Here is a 25748-nt window from a genome sequence, read left to right on the forward strand (position 1 = left end):
GCTTACTTGTCTGGTTTGAGGTCCCGGTGAACAATGCCATAATTATGGAGATATTCCAAGGCCAGAACTGTTTCTGCAAAGTACATTCTGCTCATGTCAACTGGCAGGGGACCAATATTCTTCAAGAGATTTGCACAGTCTCCACCTAAACACATGAAGCATAGAGAGTCACACCAAGTGCTGGAGCCTTCTTTAGCTGAATCATACTCACTAGGATATCCCACTCTCGTAGCTTCTGCTATATCCCATTCCACAGACTTCTGCTACACGCACTACCCAGGTTAGCAATACTCAACTGTCAGGTCCTCTGCTGTGCTCTCTTTCCTGTGCATCAGTTAACCGCCACACTCACTCACTGGACCCTAGCTACAACGCACAACCCATGTCCTCCTAAGTGTCACTAGATTGCACATGTGGCTCTTGGATCACACACACACACACACACACATACACACACACACCATTCTCAAACTGTGATCTCTAGATCCCAATGTATTGATGTTCTGGACAGAGTCTCACAAACTTGGTCATACTTTTAATTTTGTCCTTGGAAATGAAAGTCCTGGGGTCATAGAGCAGGTGATTCAGAACCTCCAGTACAACGGAGACACTGAGATCCTGCAGTCGTGACCCCAGTGACCCAGAACCTGAAGTTCCAGATCCCAATTCTTAAGGGTTGCAGAGTCGTGAGCTCCAGTGACAATGGTATTATCTATCCAAAGCCTGAGATTTTAGCCACAGTCAGAGGGCCAAACCCCAGCCACATATTTGGCCTGACAATCCTGAGCAGTAAGAGGTCCTTGCTCATGACCCTGAGGCTTACCTTCCACATACTCCATCACCATGCACAAATGGCGCCTAGTCTCAAAGGAACAATACATGCTGACAACGAATGGGTTCTCTGCGAACGTTAGGATGTCTCGCTCAACGAACACTTGCTGGATTTGGTTCCTCAGGATCAAGTTGTGCTTATTTACCTTCTTCATGGCAAATCGTTGTCTTGTTTCTATATGTCGGACCAGATAGACAGCCCTGGGGGTGAAAACAACCAGTCACAAACACATTCACTGCAACCTGCTGTTGTCAAAGGGAAAGGAGCGAAATGGTTGTGTGTCTGACCTACCCATATGCCCCATTGCTGATCAGCTTAATCGTCTCAAAATCACTCTCGGTAGGTATTCTGCGCAGTGGAATTGATCCAGCTCGTTGCTGATAAAACAACACTTCGTGAATTAAAAAAAACTCTTCCATTTCAACAATTCAGTAATTCATTGGAAATTGTAAGCATAAGAAACAAAATGCGACCGATTGAGCCTTCAAAATTGTGTGGCCTTTCCCAAAGCTGCTGCCACTTACGCTGCGCTCATTGCCTTGAACTTCTGTGTCTTGCATTCTGCCATGTACCTCCAAATACACTGAAGCTAAAGACTTGCCTTGTTAAATATGCAAACATTGAATCAAAGTGGAAAGACTAGCCCCCATTCTGCACACAGCAAGCTCCACAAACTGAAGTGTATAATGGTCACAAGGTCTACGTATGTCTGTATTGAAGATGCACCAGGATGCTGCCTAGGTTAGAGCACGTGTTTTATGAGGATACATTGAGCAAGCAAAGGCTCTTCTCTTTGAAGCAAAGGAAGATGAGAGGGAATTTGATAGAACTGTACAAAATGAGTCAACAATTCAGGAATAACTTCTTTCCCTCTGCCATCAGATTTCTAAATGGACATTGAACCCATGAGCATTATCTCACTACTTTTTTTTCTTACTGTAATATATATATTCTTTCTGTAATTTACATTTTTATTATGTATTGCAATATACTGCTGCCACATGACAACAAATTTCATGGCATATACAGTAATAACAAACCTGATTCTGATTTCTGATAAGAGGAATAGATAGAGTGAATAGACAGAGACTTTTTCCTTGGGAAGAAATGGCTAATACCGGGGGGGGGGGGGGGGGGGGTTATTTTAAGGTGATTGGTGGAAAGTATAGGGAGGGATGTCAGCGGCAAGTTCTTTACACAGTGAGTGGTGAGCAAATGGAACACCCTGCCAGGGATGGTGGTAGAGGCAGATACATTAGGGGCATTTAAGAAACTCATAGCTAGTTACATGAATAATAGAAAAATGGAGGGCTATGTAGGAAGGAAGGATTAGGTTGATCTTAGAGTAGGTTAAAAGGTCAGCACAACATTGTGGGCAAAAGGGCCTGTACTTTTCTGTAGTGTTCTATGTTCTATAACAATCATTGGCAGGTGGCCCTTCTTACAGTGCAGCACCCCGTTTATACTGTCCGTCTAGTAATGTAGCTTTTCCTCAGTACCCCCCCCCCCCCTGATAATGCAATAGTCCTTCAGCACTGTTTTGCAAATAATGTGATATTCCCTTAGCCCTACTCCTCTGGAGTTGCCAGGACACTGAAGGTTTCTGAAATTACCTGAAGTTACAGTGCTAAAGGCAGTTGAATCATACTGCTTATGCTCACAATGCCTTCATATCACTAAAGCATGATTCTGGAAGTGAAGAACTAGCAAAACCAGACTTTCCTGTGCCATTTTAGCACCAGTTTCCTTGCAAGAAATAAACTCCAGCTCATTTGATCTGAACAGAAATAATTCTGAATTCTGCAATACTCACATCCTGAGACTCATCTGTATTTGGGAAGATTGTGGTAGCACTGTCCAGCTCAACCATTTCTGAGTTAAAGAAAAAACAATTTCAGAAACAGTATTAAACTCAGCACACATCAAGCTCACAAAGTCCACAGAGTGATGTATGATTGAATATGGTCAGGGAAACACAAGACCTCATGGTGTTAGTAGAGACAGATTATTAGTAATGGGCTCCTGAAACATAACCCAGATTTTTACCATGGAGTGGATCCTTTGTCAATCCCAGCTGACTAATGATATATCGAGGGATATCAGTCTTAATCCCTTGTCCAATTTTTGCATGACCCTCAGCTGCTTCCAGTAAATGGTAGAATTCCTCAGGGTCAAATTCCTGTCACCAAATCAGATGATAATTGTTAGATAGCAACCAGACAAAGCTGTTCAGACAGGCTGAGGACAACTAACAATATAATTTTCTTTTCAGGATAACAATCCCTAATCTGTTTGGTTTATACATGACTCCAGATCTAGCAACAAAGCTGAACCTTTGCTACATCCTCAGTTCACAGATAATTAGGGATATACAGTAATGCCAACATGTACAATGATCTAGATATCCAAGAAATGTATTTACAACAAAACTCGCTTTAACAGTGCAATATCCCTATGTTGAAGGATAAAGGTTACTCCCTCCATAAGTGACTATACATTGTTTATTCAAGGAGAATGTCACTCAATGTAATTTATTCAGAGGCTCTCTTACTAACTGTTCAAAGTTAATGATTTATGCAGTGTGTCAGTCCCTGTGTGACCATGCAGAGGCACGGTTTACTTAGAGTGAGGGTCATTCATTCTAACTGAAGGTTAGGCACTGATCATTCGCTATGTAACTTCTCAAAGTGCCTACGTATTCAAAGTGATGGTTGCTCTCTGTGTTGCTTTGTAGCTACTAATTATTCAGGGTAGCCTCATCCATGCTGCAACTGTACGGATCCTGCTTATTAAGGGTGAGGTGTTGTACATTCGAAGAACAAAAGCAGATGCAGTAAATGGCAGGTACACCAAGGTACAGAGGGATCTCAGAGTAAGAGTCCATAGCTGATTAAAAATGGCACCACAAGCAGGCTGATAAAGAATGCATGAGGCATACTTGTCCAAGTGCTGAATAAGAAAGCCAGGAAGTCACATTGCAGCTGCAAAAGATGTTAGGCTGCATTTTGACACGTGTCGTTCTGGTCACTGATACAGGAAGAATGTTGGGGCTTTGAAGAGGATGCATAGGAGGTACACCAGGATATTCTCTAAATTAGCAGGGTAGTAGCTATAAGGAGAGGTTGGACAAACTTGGCTTGTTTTTTCTAGTGTCACAAACTGAGTGGTCACCTTACAGAATATATAAAATCATCTGTGGTTTAGACAAGGTTAGACACTCAGGGGCTTTTTCCTGGGGTGGCACTGTCAAATACCAGAGGGCTTGGTTTTGAGGTGAGAGGGAGGAAATTTAAAGGAGATTTACGAAGCAAGTTTTATTTTTACACAGAGAACAGTAGGTTCATGGAACTTGCTGCCGGGGTAGTGCTGGAAGCAGACACAATAGAGTTGTTTGGCCAAGCACAGAAGCAGGCCATGTGTAAAGGGATAGAGACCATTTGCAGGCAGATGGGATTAGTTCCATTTGGCAATATGGTTGGCACAGAATCGTGGCTGAATGGCCTGTTCCTGTACTATTTCGTGTTCATGGTTGGTGTAACTGTACAGAGTTGCTGTTTATTCAAGGTGAGGGTCAATCATAGTGTAATTATGTTACAGGGACTATTCATTCAGGGTGAGGGTCACTGACTGTGTAATTATACAAAACACTTAATTGGGTGAGGGTGACTCAGTGCAACTGTATAATGTTACCATTCACTTAGGCTGAGGATTACAACCTGTGCGATTGTACAGACCCACAGTTAGCTCCGAGTGAGGACCCTTCACAGTGTAACTCTACATGATCACTGTTTCTTTCAGTGGTGGTGTGGGATGGGTGCTATCCACAGTACTGTGTAAAAGTCTTCAGCACATATAATTTTATGTATTGTATTGTATTGCTGCTAAAAAAAAAAATAATGACATGTGAGTGACGATAAACCTGATTCTGATCTGGGTCTCTATTGCAGACAGAGAGTAGGAAGGGGGCAGGGAGAGGGGAATCATAGTTGGGAAAGGAGGAAGGGAGAGGGGAGGGAGCAGAAGCACCACATTCTGTAATGATCAATAAATCAATTGTTTGGAATCAAATGACCTTGCCTGGTGTCTCAGAGTTGGGTGTGTCTCCATTTGCACCTGGCATTCTTTCTCTGCCACCTGTCCCCCACCCCTCCCGTGGTGTTCCACTCTTGCCATTCCCAACATCCTTTGCTCCTGCCAGATGTACAAACCTGCTCTCTGCTCCATATGGACAAATATAGTACTGGCCTAAATCTTGGGCACCCTGGCAATGCCCAAGACTTATGCTCAGTACTGTACTGTGAATTCCAAGGGGCTTCTCTTTCTGCCTTATGCAATTTCCTAAGGACTGGCAAGTAAGACCCTGAGATACTCACCAAACACTCGAGCAGGCGAGCTGGTCGAGCAATGATCATCAGCAATTTCTTCACCAGCTGAGTAATGAATGTCACCTCCTCACTGTCCGAGCGGTCAAAGGCCTGGAGACAGAAGCAGAGCACAGCAATAGGGAACTGGGATGCAATGGAAGGGGGTAAATATACAAGAAAAAGCAGGAAGCAGAGTGAACAGAAAGGGAGGAACACAGTCCAATCCTTCCTCCGACTCAGTTCCTGCTCGACAAATTGTTGTTAGGGATGGCTCCAAGCAGACCCCTCGCTCTGGAGGTGATCAGAATTCGGGCTGCGGACTGTCATCCCAGCTGAGTTCAAAAGATGATAATACAAGCTGTGAATGGCAGTGGATCCCTGGTTGCAGGATGCAAGGATCCAGACTCAAAGTGTGTACAGTTATTATCATTAGGTCAGAGTCAGGGGCGTTCACTGGTTAACTCCATTCTCAAAAAGCAGCCACAACTGCATGAGGCAGGATTTGGGCAATATTCAGGCATGAGAAGCAGCAAGTAACATCTATGCCACAGGAATGCCTGGCAATGGCCATCTTCGTCAAGACAGTCTAACTCCCTTCCCTTGTCATTATAATCACTGAGTCCCTAACACAAACATCCAGGAAGTCATCACTGAACAGTCAGCCAAGCCACACAAATACTATGGCTACAGGACAGAGGCTGAATACACTGTGGTGAGTGACTCACCTCATGATAGGAAATTTTTCCAGCATGACAGTGTGGGTTGTGGGGTGGGGGGGGGAAGGCTTGGAAGAGTGGGGTTTTATACAGGAGTTAGTGGTATATGAGTTTGTGGATGTGTTTGGGATAGATTACAACACAAGTTCAAGGTTATATCTGTTCGTCTCATTTTGAGAAGGATGTGGAAGATGGAGAGGAGATATACCAGGATGCTGCCTGGTCTAGAGGGCATGTCTTATGAGGATAGGTTGAGTGAGCTAGAGCTTTCCTTTTTGGATCAAGAGTGTTTGATAGAGGTGTACAAGATGATATGAAGTATAGATTGAGAGGTTACCCAAAGACTTGTACCCAGGGTGGAAATGACTATAATTTTAAGGTGGTTGGAGAAAAGCATAGGGTGAATGTCAGAGTTTAAGTATTTTACAGAGAATATTGAACGTGGAACTCTCTACCAGGGTTGGTCATAGAATCAGATTTTTTAGAGCCATTTAAGAAACTCTTAGATAGGCACGTGGATGATAGAAAAATGGAGGCTATGTAGGAGTGATATTAGAGTAAGTTAATAGGTCAACACAACATTATGGATCTACGGGCCTGTGCTGTGCTGTACTGTAATATTTTATGTTACAAGTTTGAAGGTGCGGTATTGGTTGGTGGGGCTTATAGATGAGCTTTGGCTCTTTGCAACTGGATTTGGGCATGTGCAGTTTTGCAAGTGGCAATTAGGCGAGGGGGTTAATAGTGCTGTAAGGATATGGTTGCATGCAGGGTTTGTCTGGGTCACCCACAGCTGTGTGTAGAGATGGGTCAGGTTATAACTCACATCATGCAACAACTTCTCCAGATTTTCCTGTAACTCCAGGAAGTAGCGTGAAGTGACAAGGGCCTCCCGTGACTTGTCCAGACAGTCCCGGGCCAGCTCAATGATCTGATGGTGGATGAATCCCAGCACTCCATCAGCCAGGGGCAAAACAGCTTTAGGCGAGAAGCTGTTGATGATCTCCTGCAGTTTCTCCTCCATCTGAGCAGTCGCCTGTAACCAACAGAGTACAAAGTGGAGCGGATAGTAAGAGGCAAGACCATTATACACAAAGCACTACTGAAGCAGATATATGACTGTGGTAGGATACAAAACTGGAGCATACTTCACTTTTCAGTAAAATTGGACCCTGGCCTCAGCTCCACTTACCCAAACTTTCAATTGCCTATAGTAAAAATGCTATTGTCAAAAATATATTCAGTGTCTCAGCCTCCACAGCATTCTGTAGTAAGGAATTCCAAAAGTGCACATCCATCTGACTGAGTTTTTCCAAGAGATAACTAAGTGTGCCAAGAACAGGCGGTGCTGTTAACATGACCAGCATGGACTTCCGTAAACCCTTTGATGAGCTCTAACATGAGAATGTAGCCCATAAAAATGCGTTCATGGCATCCAAATTGCCCACGGTAAACTGGATCTAAATTGCCAATGGCAAACTGGATCCAAAAGTAGCTTGATGATAGGTGGGTGATAGTTGATTGTTTTTCCAATTGGAAGCCCGTGACCAGTGGTGTACAATGACTGGCACTGGGAACTTTACTGTTTGTTATATACAATGAAGATGTCGACAAATGATCAAGGTGCTTGCAGACAACCTGAAAATTGGCAATGTTGTTGATAGTGAAGAGGGCTAGCCATAGGATATCTTTGATGAGTTTGGAAAGATGGACAGAGCAATGACACATGGAAATTAATCATGAAAAATGTTGGGATGACCGATAAGTAGATCCCTGGAAGTACTGAAGAACAGAGGAACCTTGATATACTCAGACAGATAAGAAGGCATACAAGTTACTTGCTTTTATTACAGCAGATGGGAAATTTAAGAGTAGAGGGGTTATGGTACAACAATATTAAATATTTTCCCATTATTTTCTGTTTTTATTTTGGATTTCTAGTAACTGCAGTTTTTGATTTTCATGTTATATAAAATATTAGTTAAGCTGCAGCTGGAGTGTTATGTCCAGCTGTGTTCATTACCTCATAAGAGCTATGTGATTCAACTGAAGTGAGTGCGGGATGGGGGGGTGGAATGGAACATAACAGCAATGAGGAGAGACTGAGTAGGCTTGATGTTTGTTTTACTAGGAGCAGAGTAAAACAAACAATCAGGGACCTGACTGAAGTGTATAAAAGTACGAAAGGCATGGACAGGGTAGGTCGTGGGAAGCTTTTGCTCTTAGAAAAGTTGGCTTTTCAAAGGGGCATAGTTTTAAGGTAAAGGACTGAGGATTTAAAGAAGTTGAAGCACTCGGGAATCTTACAAGTTTCAGTAAAATTACCTCCCATTTTTCTAAACCCCAATTAGTTTAGATCCAACTATTTAATCATTCATCTCTTCATCCCAGGAGTTAATCTTGTCAATCTTCTCTAAACTGCCTCCTGGGTAATTATAGACTTCCTTAAATAAGGAAGCAGAAGCTAAATGTAGTGCTGTGGGTGTGATCTCAACAAAGCTCTGAAACACAATGGTGGAAATCATGCTGTCAGTTTCTGCAATATCATTTGAAGAATAAATCCTGGCAGGTCACTGACAAGAACATTTTCCCAATGATGGGTGAACTGGTGATGCAGAGAATAAGTAGGGACTCACAACTTTCTCCTTCAGTGGAACTCACCCAGATTTACACTGAATTTTGTTCTCATGTCTGACGTGAGCAAGAAATCCTTAGAACTCAAAGGCTTGGATGCAAAACATAGGCCAAGCATAGCACTTCATGTGTACAGCATCAGAGCTGAAAGAATCCTGGTCTACAAGTACATCATGGGTGTTATGTCCCCCCTGGTTTGTTTGCAATTTTATTTTTACTTACTAAATCTCACTGCTTACTTATAAGCTGTTGATTACTTACTACTGCATTGTTAAGCAATTATCCTTCAACAGCAAGTTGGCCATTACATATTCGCATGTATTCAATCATTAGTCAGAAACACTTCTATGGGGTGAAGGAATTTTAATCAATATTTGAACCTATCTTTTGTGGGAACGCCGAGAAATACTGTCTTTTTACTCAGCTCCACGTGTACTGGTTGGTGAACAATAAAACCGCATTCAATCTACAACTACACTGAGACTGGAGTTTATCGATCTGCTTGAGACACAGGGGAAATCCTGAGTGAAGGCAGAATAATGGGACTTACCTTGGGAAACCGTTCTTTATAAACATGGTTCATCATCACAATCTCATTATCGAAGGAAAGCGAAGAGCGCCCGGGGCTATGAGGAAACAGAAATAACAAAAGGTTTTATCACCTTTATTAATATTATTTATATTATAGACAAAATTTTATTGGCATTAACACAATTGATATTGATACCAGATGATTCTGTAATTACAGATGCTAATAAATATGATTGATGTTGGAGATAGCGCTGACATTGGACATATTGAGGCACCGAAACATCAAGCTGCTGAGGAACTCAATAGGTCAGGCAGCACCTGTGGAAGGAAATGGGCAATTGACATTTTATGTTGAGACTCTTCATCTGGACTGAAAGAAAGAGGGAAGATATCGAGTATAAAGTGGGGGGAATGGGTGGCGCAAGAGCTGTCGAATGTTGAGAAGAGGTTGATGAGCTGATAGATTCAGGTGGGGGAAGTGGAAATAGTGGAAATAGTGACAAAGGACTCAAAAAAGAGCTGCACATTATGGAATCTAATAAAAAAGGAAGATGAAGAGAGGAACCAAATAAGGGAGATGACGGGGAGATGGGATCAATGCGGGGGGTGGTTGGGGGGGGGGGGGGGAAGGATAGTCAGCCATTTTAATCTTCTCCTGTCAGTACTGCCCTCGTGCCTTTTCCTCCCCATGAGAGAGCACCGTCAACAGAAGCTGCTGCCCTCTTGAGTATTTTAGTCTGCAAGAGTGTCCTTGTTTCAGTGTGTGCATGAGAGTGGCTTCAGTGTCTGCTGGGTGACCTGCATCCCTGAGAGTGGATATCAGTCACACTCAATGACAGTGAAAGGCAGGGTAATCAAGATACAATGATTGCTCCTCTAGATCTCCCCCCCTCCCTTTGTCTGTCTGCCTCTTGTACCTGAGGCTCCGGGATCGAGGACGGGCGGTGGGCGAGTGAGAGCCGTCGTCGTCGCCGACGCTGTCAGTGCTGCGGAAGTGCTTGCAGAGGGAACGGAGCTCCTCAGCGGTGGGCTGGAATGGCAGCTGGTGCAGCCGCTCCTGAGAGGAGGAAGAGGACTGGAGGAAACATGGAACAGTGTGAAGCCGCAGTCTACACAATGCCGCTGGTTTACACAAACACCCTCCCCAACCCACATTCTCCCCTCTCCCCACCATTCACACACACATTTCCATCCCTACACAGCAAACCCACGCCATTCTTCACCCTTCTCACTCCCCACATCACACGCCGGTAGAACAGGGCAACTGCCCATCCGTCTTGAGCATGGACTCACAGACAGGGTCGAGCTTGGAGTGTTGGTTCCATATCCAGACGATGGGAGCGAGGCCAAGGACCAGCGGCGGCCATCCACCCTGTAAAGAAGATCGGCACAGATTGACCCTGCCACTGCCAGGAAATAACAAATAGTTCACAACCAGCCACGCCTGCCCCACCAGCAACACCCTGTACAGCTCACCTCAGACTGGTAAATCTCAGAATAGCAATGAAAACAGAACATTGGACAAACTTTCCCCCTACCTTCTTATTCTGGTGTCTGCTCCATTTGCAGTTTTAATAAAGGGTCTCAGACTGAAACACCAACCATTTATTCTCTTCCATAGATGTTGCCTGACCTGCTGAGTTCCTCCAGCATTTTGTTTGTGTTGCTCTGCATTTCCAGCCTCTGCAGAACCTCCTGTATTCATGTCTGGGCGAACCCAGTGGGTGGAGCATTACGTGTGGAGGCAAGAATTGCAAGCTAACTTTCAAGTTCAGACCCTGCATCAGGACTGAGAGGGAAGAGGAAAGATTGGCAGGATACAGCAGTGTGAACTGGGATAGGATAAAGGCTGGTAGGTGATAGGTAGAACCAAATGGGGAGGGGGAATGGTGGTAGATAGGGGGAGGGGTGAGGATGGGACAGGTGAGCAAAGCAAGGAGTAACCTCAAACAGGTCCCTTCTTTGCTCCTAGTAAAACAATCATCAAGCCTACTTGGTCTCTCCTCCTTGCTGTTACACTCCATCCTAGTTAATACCCTGCTGATCACCCCACCCTTTGCACTCTCTTCAATTTTATCGAATAGCTCTTACAAGATATTCAATACAACTGCACACAGTGCTTCAGCTGTGGCTGAACTAAGGCAAAAAGATGAGTGGGCAGGGTGTGCAAGGAGAACAGAGAGGGTGTGGATTACCTGAAATTGCAAAATTCAATGCACCCCCCAAGGGGAATACGTTATATTCTTCTTCAAATTTGCATTTGTTTTTTCTGCAGTAATGGAGAGGACCGAGGTGGTGTGGGAGAGGGAAGGAGAGTTAAAATTTTGTGCTATCAAAAGCTCAATGTGGCTGTTACAGACAGAACCTGGGTGCTCCACAAAATAGTTGCCTAGACTACACTGCCTCAACAAGGCTAACGCTTTTGTTCTTTGGGACGTAGGAGAATGAGGGGTGACTTTACAGAAATGTTTTAAATGATGAGAGGCATGGATAAGGTGGATAGTAATAGTCTTTTCTCCAGGTTAGGGGAGTCCAAAACTAGGAAGGATAGGTTTAACTTGAGAGGAAAGAGGTTTAAAAGGAACCTGAGGGTGAACTTTCTCACATGGAGGGGCGGTAACTATATGGATTGGGCTGCAGAGGGAATAGTTGAGGCAGGTTTGAGAGTATCAATTAAGAAACACTTGGATAGGTAAATGGAGGGGTGGGGCTTGGAGGGACAAGAGCTGAATGCAGGAAATTGAGTGGGCTTTTTGGGCTGAAGGACCCATATCCATGCTGTATTGCCCTATGGCCAACAGTGGCAGCATCCTGAGCACCAAATGCAGTACATCAGTTTGGGAGAGATGCAGGGGAACTTTTGCCACACCTGGAAGTGTGATTTAAGTCCTTCAACTGTAGTGAATCAAGAGCTGAAAGGGCAGGTGTTATGGCTGAAGGGGACAGCAATGGATGAGTGGTCCAGGAGGTTGTGAGGAGAGTGTCCCTGCAGGAAGGGGGAGAATGTGTATGGTGGTTGGATCACGTTGGAGCTGGAGAAAACGCAAAGAATAATGCTCCAGATGCATAGGCTCGAAGGGTCGAGGATGAGGATGCTGTTCTGTACACACAGAAGCAGATGTACAAGAAATAAAAGAAATGCATATGAGGTTTCCGATCAATTATGGCAGAGGGGAAGGCATGTTTCTGAAAGAAGGAGACCATCTCAGAAGTTCTAAATCTGAAGGCCTCAACATCAGAATAGATAGAGCAGAGACAGAGAAATTGAGAAAAAGAAATAGCATCCTTACAGGGGGCAGGGTGGGAGAAAGTGGAATCAAGATAGCTGTGGGAGGTGGTATTGTATAGAACAGGTCAGTGACATCTGTCTCATGAGATAGAGAACAAGAAATCCAGAGATGGCCCATGGGTTATGTCACAAGGTTAGTTCAGATTCAAGGCCTGGGTCTGGTTTAGGCCTGGATTCAGATTTAGGGGCTGGAGGCTGAGGGTCCTGGATTGGTGTAGGGGTTATGGTCATAGATTGAGCACACAATCAAAGCTGGTGTCCTGGAATTGGATCAGCTACAGATAGGGCTGCAACAGTATCAGGGCATTTAAAAGCCTGGTTAGGAAGTGACCTCCAGCACTTCAAAGATGTACAGACTCAAAATTTAGAACCAGGGCCAGGCACAAGGAAAGGAATCTCAAGCATTAGGGGAACTCCAGGAAATCTCAGGTCAACCAATGATAAGTTAACCTCACATCTTCTTCGCTTGTGCCAAAAAAATCAAGAGGAACTGGAATTGTGGAGAGTGGCAGAACTGGAAAGTGAGTAGGCTAGCCTTTCAGTGGAGGGAAGGAAGGTTTGGATTGGAGGAAGAAAAGGTACAGGATTGGAGGGAGGGAGGGAGGGAAGGTGTGGGATTATACGGAATCAAAGGAAGGAAAGGTATGGGATTGGAGGAAGGAAGGAAGGAAGGGAAAGTAGAGGATTGTAAGGGATGGAGGGGAAGTATGGGATTGGAGAGAGGGTAGAAATAGATCACAGAGGAACAACTGAGATTGGACTGAGGAAAGGGGTGGCCAGTATCTTTCCTTCCATCTAGAACACTCTGCATATGCCCCAATATGCAGAAAAATTCTCACATCCAGAATTCTACTATACCTGCGTGCGAAGGGGAAGTTGAGAGCAGGGCTGGTGGACAAATTCCTTGGACTGTCCAACGGGCTTCCAGCTAAACAAATTCAAACACATTAGTCAATTAAGCCTTGAAAAATTGAAAATAAAACCAGAATATGAAATGGAAAACTGAAATTATACATGAAGGCTTAAATTCAAACACATTAGAAATTAAGAAGTGAAATCTAAATTAAGCAACAGCACGGGGGTTGGAAAACAAAATGTTCCAAGCATTGGTTAGGTATAGAATAAAGCAGCCTCTCTACATTACCCTTCCAAGGCCAGGGACAACAGGTATTTAACATTGAGATAATCAATATTAATTTCTTCTTTTGCCCCGCCAGACTCTACTATCTCCATCTTCTCCCTGATACATGATCATTCACAATGTTGACCTAATGTCTGAGTAACAGGCACATTTTTACACCACCTCTCGGCCAGGTCTATTTCTATCTCCATAACTGTTCCTTCTGCCTCAGTTCATCTGCAGTTGAAACCTTCATCCATTCCTTTGTCACTTCAGACATGACAATTACATTCAGCCTATCCTCCCTCACTGTACTCTCCGCCAACTTGCGGTCAACCCCGTGTCCTAACTCACACCAAGAGCTGCTCGTCATGCCAGATACATGGGATTGAGGTCTAACATTGGTGGATGGTAACTAAAACCAAAATCAGGGGTTGGGCTGCAACTTCCTGGTTTTTGTTCAGACAATGCCCTGATTTTAAAATACTCATCCTTATTTTCAACTCCCTTGGTGGTCAGATCACTTCCAAACTTGGTAATCTCTTTGAGGCCTTTAACCTGCTGAGATATCTGCTCTTCTCCAGTTTGGGCCATTTGAATACCCCTAAACTTCATCACTCCAATATAAGCAGCCATGCCTTCAGCTGCCAAGACCCAATGCTCCAGAATTCTCCTCAAGCCTTTCCACCTCTCTATCTCTTTTAGCTCCACTGAGGTGATCGTTAAAAATAACCTCATGTACCCTAATTATGTTTTATATATCCTGGTATCAATGTTTGTTTGGTAATGTTCCTGTGAAGTATTTTGGTTTATTTTGCCTCATGAAAGGTGCTACCACATATTCATGAATAGAGTGATATGAGCCTAACGTGGACAAATGGTTTCAGGATAAATCGGTGTCATGGTCAGCATGGATGACTTGGGCCAAAGGACCATGCTAAACTCAGTGAATATATTTTACAAACATTATTATCCTCTTGCAGCTGTGCCTATAAGGATTGCTGGTTAGGCCACACATCAGCCTGTTCCTTCTCTGGCCTGAGGCTGATGGCTGGCTACTGTGCTCATGGGGACAGCAGAAGTGCAACTGGCACAGCTTCCAATTCAGATAAATATAGCAGATTTGAACATAAGCAAAGGAAGGTGGGAAGAGATTAATCCTGACGTCAAGACAACTGTGAATCCGGGGAACCAAAGAAACATCTATCCTAGTTAAAGGAGTCTGTTTAACTAGTGCCCTTGTCATAGGGCTCAATCATAGACCCTCCATCACTATGGCTGCACAGTGCAACATCTTAAAGATATACTGTGGTTACTAGCCGAGCCTCTTCCAATAGCAGCTTCTAATCCTATTAGCTCTCTACCAAACAGACAAGGCAGCAGGTGCACTGAGCCCCATCCACCGCATGTTCTCTTCCAAGCTATACATCATCTTGATTTTGAATTTGATTGGCATTCCTTTATCACCACCAGGCCTACATCATGGAACTCTTTGTCAACAACACTGTGGGAACATCTTCATCAGAAGAACTACAGCAATTCAAGGCCACAGCTTATCACAACCATTTCAAGGGCAGTAGAGTGGGCGATAAACACAGGCTTTGCCAGGAATTATTGAGAAATGTTCCATTAATAGTAGTTTCCCAAACACTATTAATAATAGACAATATGAATTCTTTCAAAAAACCATCAACCTCCCACCTCATCTAGTATATTCTCTAACTTCAGGAGTCCACAGTCAATCAGTAATGGGATAATGTGTTCCAGTGATTCCCTACCCATCTACTGGGAATAAAATTGGAAATAAACCCAGAATGTGAAATGGGAAACTGAAATTATATATCAAGGCTTAAATACAAATGGGGCTCTCTAACAGACCGATGTGAAACTGATCTACCTACTCCCATGGTTGTGTTGAAAATAGAATTCCACTCTTGTGTCCAGACATACAAGATCGTGGACAACCTGAGACATTTTCCCAGGGAGGAAATAGGTAATATCAGGGGGCATAATTTTAATATGATTAGAGGAAAGCATGGGGGGGATATAACAGGTAAGTTTTTTTTACAATGAGAAAATTGGGTACGTGGAATGCCCTGCCAGGAGTGAAGTTGAGGCAGATACATTAGGGACATTTAAGAAACCCTTAGATGCATGGGTGATAGAAAAATGGAGGGCTATGTAGGAGGGAAATGTTAGATTAATCTTAGAGTAGTTTAAAAGTTAATCACAAAATGTAGGCTGAAAGTCCTTTCCTGTGCTGAAGTGCTTTATATTCTATGTGTCATTGTTCGGGTTCAACTTTCATTAGGACTCTCACTGTCCCAGTCACGTAGCCCATTACAAGTTATCGGCTGGACAGCTGGGTCCATGGGCTGTCAGTCACACTGAGTAGGTGCCCTCTTTTTAAGACTCTATTTTAAGCCCTGCTTCTGGCAAGAAACAAATAAATCACTTGGAATGCTTCATTACCTGCTGGTAGAGAGAGTGGAGAGAGAGGACGAGAGAGGCTGGGAGACCCTGAACTCACCACCAGGCTCTTCCTGTTACTGCGGCAACTGAGAAAAAAAAACAGACATTAAGATCAATGGAAGACATCCGGAAACTGGAAGGAATCCGGATGCAAGAGCAAGAACTGGAGCTGGAAAACTGGGGATAAAACCAGAATATGAAATGGGAAACTGAGAACAATCATTTAAAACAGGAGCAAAATCTGGAAACCAGCAGCATCAAGTGGGAATCTGGTTGTATCATGGGGATCAGGAGCTAGAAAAGGAGAACCAGTACATATGTGATACAAATATTAAGACACTGATTGGGCTAGTGTTGTCCTCTCCCCAAGATGAATATATATATATCACATATACATAAACATAAATACTAAACAGGAGCATGACCAAGTCACTTGGCATCTCAAGTCCAGTCTGCCTTTTATTAAGATCATGGCTACTTGCATCGCCCTTTGAAGAAGAGAGTTCCGAAGGCTAATGGCCTTTTGTTTAAAAAATCCTCCTCATTTTCTTCAATGGGTGCACTCTAGTTCTAGATTCTTCCATAAGGGAAATCATCCATTCATATCCACTCTGTCAAAACTCATCACGTTCTTACATGTTTCAATTCATCTTGCACTATAGAAGCTAATCCTGACCAACCTTTGCTCATAAGATAACCCAACCATTTCACACAGCAGTCAATAAACTTTATCTGTACTGCTGCCAATGTATTTATATTCTTGTGTAAATAAGAACACATGTGGACTTCTATTTACTTTATTCCCGGTGTTGTCTCAACAGTTTGTATAAAACTGAAGAATAACCTCCTTACTTTTACATTCAACTCCCTTCACAATACATAACAATATTTTGTTTTTTCTTGCTATACCTGTATGCTAACCTTTTTTTTAACCTGACGGAGTGCCATGAGTCTTTGGTACCATGACACCCAACTCCTCTGCATCACACAGCTATCATTTAGATGTTTTTTCCTGCCAATCCATTCAATTTCATAGAGTCATAGAGAAGTACAACACAGAATCAGGCCCTTTGGCCAATTTAGTCCATGCCGAAGCTATTTAAACTGCCTACTCCCATTGACCTGCACAGGGACCATAGCTCTCCATATCCCTATTTGCCATGTACTTATCCAAACTTTCCTTAAATGTTTAAATTGAGCTTGCATGCACCACTTGTGCTGGCAGTTCATTCCACACTCTCATGACCCTCTGAGTGAGGAAGTTTTCCCTTCAGCTTCTCACCTTTCACCCTTAGCCATGACCTCTGGTTGTAGTCCCATCCAACCTCAGTGGAAAAATCTTGCTTGCATTAACCCTATCTATATCCCTCATAATTTTGCAAACATGAGGAAATTTGCAGATGCTAGAAATTCAAGCAACACACACAAAGTGCTGGTGGAATGCAGCGGGCCAGGCAGCATCTATAGGATGAAGTACAGTCAACGTTTCAGGCCCAGATCCTTTGTCAGGACTAACTGAAAGAAGGGATAGTAAGAGATTTGAAAGTGGGAGAGGGAGGGGGAGATCCAAAATGATAGAAGAAGACGGGGGGGGGGGGGAGGAGAGATGAAGCTGAGAGCTGGAAAGTTGATTGGCAAAAGGGATACACAGCTGGAGAAGGGAAAGGATCTAGGGAGATCTAGGGAGAAAGAAAGGGGGAGGGGGACACCAGAGGGAGATGGAGAGCAGGCAAGGAGTGACTGTGAGAGGGACAGAGAGAGAAAAAAGAGAGAAAGAAAAGAAGGGGGAAAAGGGGGGAATAAATAAATAAGGGAGGGATAGGATAAGAAGGGGAGGGGGGCATTAATAGAAGTTAGAGAAATCAATGTTAATGCCATCAGGTTACCTAGATAGAATATAAGGTGCTGTTCCCCAACCTGAGTGTGGCTTCATCTTGACAGCAGAGGAGGCCATATCAATAGACATGGACATATCGGAATGGGAATGTGACGTGGAATTAAAATGTGTGGCCACTGGGAGATCCTGCTTTCTCTAAGCGAAACGGTCACAGGTGAAGTGTCACCTCACCTGAAAGGACTGTCTAAGACTTTGAATGGTGGTGAGGGAGGAAGTGTAAGGGCAGGTGTAGCACTTGTTCCACTTACAAGGATAAATGCCTGGAGGGAAATCGGTGGGAAGGGATGGGGGGACGAATAGACAAGGGAGTCGTGTAGGGAGTGATTCCTGCTGAAAGCTGAAGGGGGGGGGGAAAGGAAAGATGTGCTTGGTGGTGGGATCCTGTTGGAGGTGGTGGAAGATAAGGAGAATTATATGTTGGACCCGGAGGCTGGTGGGGTAGTAGGTGATAGGGCTCCAGACAGCCCTTCCAGGTGAGGCGACACTTCACCTGTGAGTCAGCTGGTGTGGTATATTGCGTCCACTGCTCCTGGTGCAGCCTTTTATATACTGGTGAGACCCAACGCAGATTGGGAGACTGTATCGCTGAACACTTACACTCTGTCCGCCAGAGAAAGCAGGATCTCCCAGTGGCCACACATTTTAATTCCACGTCCCATTCCCATTCTGATATGTCTATCCATGGCCTCCTCTACTGTCAAGATGAAGCCACACTCAGGTTGGAAGAACAACACCTTATATTCCGCCTAGGTAGCCTCCAACCTGATGGCATGAACATTGATTTCTCTAACTTCTGTTAATGCCCCCCTCCCCTTCTTACCCAATCCCTCATTTATTTATTTCCCCCCTTTTCCCCCTTCTTTTCTCTCTCTGTCCCTCTCACAATCACTCCTTGTCTGCTCTCCATCTCCCTCTCGTGCTCCCCTACCCCTTTCTTTCTCACTAGATCCTTGCCCTTCTCCAGCTGTGTATTCCTTTTGCCAATCAACTTTCCAGCTCTTAGTTTCATCCCTCCCCCTCCTTCTCCTATCATTTCCGATCTCCCCCTCCCCCTTCCACTTTCAAATCTCTTACTATCTCTTCTTTCAGTTATTCTTGACGAAGTGTCTCGGCCCGAAACGTCGACTGTACTTCTTCCAATAGATGCTGCCTGGCCTGCTGCATTCCACCAGCATTTTGTGTGTGTTCCCTCATAATTTTGTATGCCTCTATCAAATCTTCTTTCAATCTTCTATATGTTCTAAAGCTAGTCAACCTTTCCTTATCACTCAGATCCTCCAAACCCGGTAACATCCTTGTAAATCTGCTCTCTTTCAAACTTGTTTACATCTTTCCTGTAGGTAGGTGACCAAAATTGCACACGATATTCCAAATTAGGCCTCACTAACATCTTATGCAACTTCAACCAAACACCCCATCTTCTGTACTCAATACTGTACATTGATTTATGAAGGCCAATGTATCAAAAGCTTCAACAAATTATGGACTCCCTTCCCAGATCCAGTGCCCTACTGTTCACGATGTAAGACCTACCCTGATTGGTCCTACCGAAGTGCAAAACCCTGCACTTCTCCACATCTGCCATATTTTAGCCCATTTTTCCCAGCTGATGCAGCTCCCTCTGCAAGCTATGAAAGCCTTCATCACTGTCCGCTACACTGCCAACCTTGGTATCATCCACAAATCTGCTGATCCAGTCAACCACATTATCATCCAGATCATTGATATAGATGACAAAAACAAAGGACCCAGCACCAATCCCTGTGGAACACCACTAGTCACTGGCCTCCCGTCAGAGAGGCAACCCTCTACCACCACTCTCTGGCTTCTCCCACAAAGCCAATGTCTAATCTAGTTTATAACCTCATCCTGAATGTCGAGTGACTGAACCAACTTGACCAACCTCCCACACGGGACCTTGTCAAAAGCCTTACTAAAGTCCATGTAGACAACCCTCTCTGCCACTTTCCAGGTATCCTCCTTGAAAAGCTCTGAAAGACTGGTCAGCGATTATGTACCATGAATGAAGTCCTGCTGTCTATCCTTAATCAGTCTGTCTATCCAAATCTTATATATCCAGTCCCTTAGAATATCTTCCAATAACATTCCCAGAACTGACATCAGACTCACCAGCCTATAATTTCCTGGTTTATATTTAGAGCCTTTTTTAAAAGATGGAACAATATTATTTATCCTCCAATACCCTGGTACCTCTCCTGCCACAGAGGATGTTTTAAATATCTCTGCTAGAGCCCCAGCAATTTCTGCGCTTGCCTCCCATCGTGTCAAAGGGAACACCTTGTCAGGGCCTGGGGATTTATCCATCCTGATTTGCCTCTGGGTAACAAGCACCTCCTCCTCTGTAATCTGTACAGAGTCCATAAATTGATGCTGCTTTGCCTCACTGCTACAGACTCTGTATCTATATCCTGAGTAAATACAGATGCAAAGAATTCACTTAAGATGTCTCAAATCTGTTTTGGCTTTGCACACGGATTACCACTCTGATCTTCCAGAGGACCAATTTTGTCCCTTGCATCTATAGCAAGGGGAAAGAATTCCTCAGGATTCTCCTTCACCTCCACTGCTAGAACAACTTTATGCCTTCTTTTAGCCTTCCTGATTTCTTTCTGAAGCGTTCTCTTGCATTTCCTATACTCCATAAGCCCTACTTACCTATGCAAGTACTAGTTGTTTGCTATGCACCTCTTTTTTTTCCTCTTAATCAGGGCCTCAGTACCTCTTGAAAAATCAAGGTTCACTACCCTTCTTATCTTTACCTTTTATTCCGACAGGCACATACAAGCTTCGTACTCTCAAAATTAAATTTTTGAAGGCCTCCCACTTTCCAAGCACAAGTTTACCAGAAAGCAGCCTGTCCTAATCCACACTTGCCAGATCATTTCTGATACCATCAAAATAGGCTTTCTCCAATTTAGAATCTCAATCCACGGACCAAAACCTATCTCTTTGCATACTTACTTTGAAACTAATGGCATTGTGGTCACTGGATGCAAAGTGTTCCCCTACACAAACTTCTGTTACTTGCCCTGTCTGATTCTCTAATAGCAAATCCAGTATTGCACTCTCTCTCATTGGAACTTCTACATACTGATAAAGGAAACTTTCCTGACCACATTTGACAATCTCTATCCCATCAAGTCTTTTTACAGTACGGGATTCCCTGTCACTATGTGGAAAGTTAAAATCACCTATAATAACAACCTTACGTTTCTTGCAAAGTCTGCAATCTCTTTACAAATTTGTTCCTCTAAATTCCTTGGACTGTTGGGTGGTCTGTAATATAATCCCATTAACATGGTCGTAACTTTTTTTTTCAGTTCCATTCTTAACGCCTCACTAGTCGAGTTCACCAGTCTGTCCTGACGAAGCAGTGCCATGACATTTTCCCTGACTAGTAACACCACCCGCTCTGTCACATCCAGAACAACGGAACCCAGAAAATTGAGCTGCCAGTCCTGCCCCTCCTGCAACCAAATCTCACTAATGGTTACAACGTCATAATTCCAGGTGTTGATCCATGCCCAGAGCTCATCCACCTTTCCTAAGACACTTCTTGCATTGAAAAATGCTTCAACTACATAATGCCTCATAGGCCTGATTTTATTCTCACAAATCAATGAATCTGTTGTTAAAAAAAAATCACTCCCTACTTGTACATAGTTCTTTCCTTTTGCTTGTTTTTTTCTTTCCACTCTTTTCTATAAGCGTATACCCCAGATAAATACTTTGTGGAGATTTTGTGATATATATGATTATATGATGTATATGTACAATGTCTGAAATACATCTTATGGAAATGTTTGTTTGATGAATTTCAATTAAAAAAATAAATTACAAAAAAAAAGAAATACAACCAGCTCAGGACAACAGTTGCACCGTTATCAATCTTTTGATTCCTGACTTTGTCTGAGGTCTTACCGACATCGGCCTCCATGAGCTCTCCACTCTAGCACTCTGGTTTCCATCCCTCTGCAACTCCACTGTGCAACATTAACAAACCTTTCTGCTAGGATATTCATCCCTCTCCAGTTCAGGTGCAAACCATCCCTTCAGTACAGGTCCCACTTTCCCTAGAAAAGAGCCCAATGATCCAAAACCTTAGGCCCTTCCCACTACACCAACACCTTAGCCACATGTTAAACTGTATAAACTTCCTAGTTTTGGCCTCACTAGCACATGGCACGGGTCCTGCCCTTTAACTTAGCACCAACTTCCTGAACTTCTTATGCAGAATTTTCCACTCGTCCTGCCCGTGTCATTATACCTACATTATACTACTCTGGCTGTTCTCCCTCCCACTTCAAAATGCTGAGGACTCGATGTGAGACATCCCAGACCCTAACTCACGGGAGGCAAAAATCATCTGAGAATCTTGTTCTTGCCCACAGAACCACCTGTCCATTCCCCTAACTAATGAATCCCCAATCAAACATGCGTGCCTCTTCTCCCCACCTTCCCTTCTGAGTCAGAGTCAGACTTGGTGCCAGAGACCGAACTACTGGGACTTCCCTCTGCAGCAATATCCAAAGTGGTAAGCTGTTGTTGAGTGGGGGATGGCCATACTCTGCACTGACTCCTTAATTCCTGTCTTGATATCAATATTAATCTTTCAATCAATGACGACCACAGTTATTATCAGTTGTCTGTGGGAGCTTGCTGAATGCTTATTTGCTACCACGTTTCTTGCACTGTTACAGCAACAACACATCTATGCACATTTTGGCTCTGGAAAGCAGTGGAGCATGCTGAGGTTGTGATAAGCAGAAATTTGCAAATGTTTCTTAGAGTTAAGACTGTATGCCTGGCTGCTTGCTCTAAACTTCTGAACCAGCATTATAATTAAACTCTTCAACACATCACACAATAAATAACGTCACTGATTTCTGTTCCCTTCTGTAACTCTGAGACATGAGACTCAGCTGCCCTGAGCCATGTTAACTCTTCCAATCTCCTTTTGTCATGTCCTGACCCAGGAGCCAACTGCAACAACAAGCTGATACTGGGTAGCACAGCAGCACACTGTTGGACCAGCCACGAATCAATCCAGAGCAAGATTCAAAACCATTACCAGAAAATCACAAATTAATAAACGATTAAAGAAACCTCTGGCCCTGCTGCAATGCAACAATTTGAAAGCAAGTACAGGCCCAAGGTCTTCTTTCCTTTCTAAACTGATTTCACAACCTATGGACTCACTTTCAAGGATTCTACACGTTTTCAGTATTATTTATTTTTAAAAATTGTACAATTTGTCTTCTTTTGCACATTGGTTGTTTCGCAATCTTTGTTTATGTGTAATTTTTTTCATACATTCTATTGAATTTATTTATTTTCATGTAAATACTTGCACGAAAATGAATCTCAAGGTTGTATATGATGCCGTACATGTACTTCAAAAATATATTTTGTAATTTTTGAAACTTAAATTTTATTTCTTAGAAGCAATAACCACAGTAGAGTTCTGTTGTTCAGTTTCTTGCTTTTGAGCTTGTTTTTGACTATTTGACTGTGATAGGCATCACCTGTGACTTCCAGGTTGTTATGGCAGGCCGCCAGCCTGAAACTTTCACCCTCCAACTGTTCTGCCCCTCCAGCCTCCACTACTCCATAAGATCATGGTTGATCCTCTGCTTCACTCCTCCCAAGAGCCCAATTATAATTATTCTGCAGGAGATCTCCAGCCTAAATTACTGGCTCGTAGATCTTTGTAATCCCACTAATCCACTTCCTCTATATGAATCCCATGCTAATTGTATTGCCTTATCCACTTCACATATCCCTGCATCAAACCCCAACTAATGCCACCGCTTCGATGCCTTTTAGTAGTCCTGTATCAAATTGTAGATTTGTTTTTCAATAATAGATTTCTCAGACCTTGCCTCAGCCACATCATGGTTAAATATCCTTTTTGCCCTTTGCTCAATAGTTCCTCAATTTCTGTTGCTCTACTCTAGCCTCCCAGGAAGACAATTTAAAACCACTGCTATTCATTACAGTGCCCACACCCCAGGTTGTGAATGTCAGCTCAGTGCAGCCCATACACATGATCCATGTTTAGGAGTCCGATGGGAGGATTTGCTTGGCAGCTGCATTTCCAAACTGTGCGCACTGTTCTGGTTACAGTCTTCGCTAATGGGACCTTGGGCAGGAGATGCAATTGACCCTGGGGGAAAGTGGAAGGTCAATTCTCTTTCATGTGATCAGAATCAGAAAGATGGGAAACAAGCTGAGGCACCTTTCCTCGATCCCATAAGCAGTCCGTCCTCCAGGTGCACGCATACATGGTATACAGTTGATGCATAAGACAAGCTTCTTTAAAGTCAGGAAATAGGCTTCCCTAATGTAAACAGAAGGGGGGGGGGAAGAGGAGAGGAGGGGGGAGAGGAGAGGAGAGGGGCGGGGCAGGGGGAGAGAGGAGAGGGGCAGTGCAGAGAGGGGAAGGAGGGGAGGGGGCAGTGGGTAGGGGAGGTGAATGGGGAGAGGGGAGGGGGAGGGGAGACAGGGAGGGGGTGGTGGTAGTGAGAGAGGGAGAGGGGAGGGGTATGGGTGGGGGAAATGAAACAAATCAGAAATGATCTTAGAGGAAAGGTAGAAAAAGGGAGACACAGAAGTAGAGGATAGGACTGTGGAAAAGAAGGGGGCTTACAGAGGCAAATGTCTGACGTCAATAGGAAAGAAATAATGAAAGTTACTGAGAATCTCTGTATTATCATGTGTGATAATGCAGCTTCGAATTTGGAAACAAGGGCTCATCTCATCGCCTCAATTCTGTCACCATTGAATGTGCTCACTTCTCTCGATCCCACAATTACTGAAATATTTAGCAGTCTAATCAAAGGAAGCACTTTCTGTCTAAAACAAATGACGGCCTGCTGCCTTTTATAGAACAGCACATGGCTTATTACAAAGTGAGATCGGGGATGAGATCACAGATCAACAACATCCACGGACATATTTACCTTTTTGAACGTTGAAGCAGGGAGCCTGTCACACAATGGCTCTTGTAGCTGGGCAACCCCATCCACTCACTTGGGTCGGACATAATGACACCAAGGCAAGTTCTGTTCAGTAATCCGAGGGTTAAAATCAAATGTTGAATGTTGATTCTGTACCTTGAATGCAGAGGTCTTCTCAATGTGCTTTTAAATTCAGTGCTATGGCCTTTTCATCTTCTGAGTGCCCACAATGCAAATTCTTTGCTGTTGCCACCATGGCCAACATAGCTCTGTCTCTCCCTCACTACCTCTTAATATCTTTCCCTCTTTCCCACTCACTCAATCTCCCATTGTCTTCCCTTCCCCCCAAACACTATTTCTCCTTTCCTTCAACTCTCACTCCCTTCTGCTTTCTTTCCCTCCCCGTTTCTCCTTCCCTGCCTCCTTACACCCTCCCTACTCCTCTGTCCTTCCTCTCTCTCTTCCTCTTCCTTTTTGCAACCACTCTTCTTCCCTTCACTGTTCTCTCCCTCCCCCTCTCCTCTCTGATTCACTCCTCTCCCTCCCACCTTCCCCTCTCCTCAATGCCTCCCCTCTTTCTCCCACCCTCCCCTTCACTCCCCACTTTACCTATCCCCACCACACACTCACTACCTTTTCCTTCACCCTCTTTTCCCCTTCCTCTCACTACCTTTTCTCTCTCACCCCGTCCCTCTTTCTGCCGTGTTCCCCCCTCCCTCTCACACTTACCCCTTGATTCTTTTCCTCCCTCCTACCCTTTTTTTTTCTTTTTCTCCCTCCCGCACCCCCTCGCCTTTCTTCACCGAGAGAAGATCAGCGGCCGTCGCGGTGCTGCGCCCCTCCGCTGAGGGAACTCCCGCCGGCTCGCGGCCACAGAGAAATCCGAGGTGCAGGCCCCATCAGCGGCCCCGGC

The 25748-nt window shown here is 44.0% G+C and overlaps 1 protein-coding gene across 1 annotated transcript in view; it reads right to left on the reverse strand.

The window, feature by feature from the left end:
* The window catches only part of mast3b (microtubule associated serine/threonine kinase 3b), a 71694-nt gene extending 46325 nt beyond the window's left edge, over positions 1–25369 (reverse strand). Inside the window, exons 1-13 of the mRNA XM_059991299.1 lie at positions 24839–25369; positions 15959–16044; positions 13225–13294; positions 10371–10449; positions 9995–10152; positions 9097–9172; positions 6739–6948; positions 5206–5307; positions 2879–3011; positions 2646–2704; positions 1124–1209; positions 824–1032; positions 7–145 (exon numbers count right to left, since the gene is read on the reverse strand). Coding sequence (XP_059847282.1) covers positions 7–145; positions 824–1032; positions 1124–1209; positions 2646–2704; positions 2879–3011; positions 5206–5307; positions 6739–6948; positions 9097–9172; positions 9995–10152; positions 10371–10449; positions 13225–13294; positions 15959–16044; positions 24839–24921 — 1490 coding nt within the window. The 5' untranslated portion in view covers positions 24922–25369. The remainder of the gene's footprint in view (positions 1–6; positions 146–823; positions 1033–1123; positions 1210–2645; positions 2705–2878; positions 3012–5205; positions 5308–6738; positions 6949–9096; positions 9173–9994; positions 10153–10370; positions 10450–13224; positions 13295–15958; positions 16045–24838) is intronic.
* Between the last annotated feature and the right edge of the window lie 379 nt (positions 25370–25748).

The sequence above is a fragment of the Hypanus sabinus genome, chromosome 16 (genome assembly GCF_030144855.1).
Source record: "Hypanus sabinus isolate sHypSab1 chromosome 16, sHypSab1.hap1, whole genome shotgun sequence".
Lineage (NCBI taxonomy): Eukaryota > Metazoa > Chordata > Chondrichthyes > Myliobatiformes > Dasyatidae > Hypanus > Hypanus sabinus.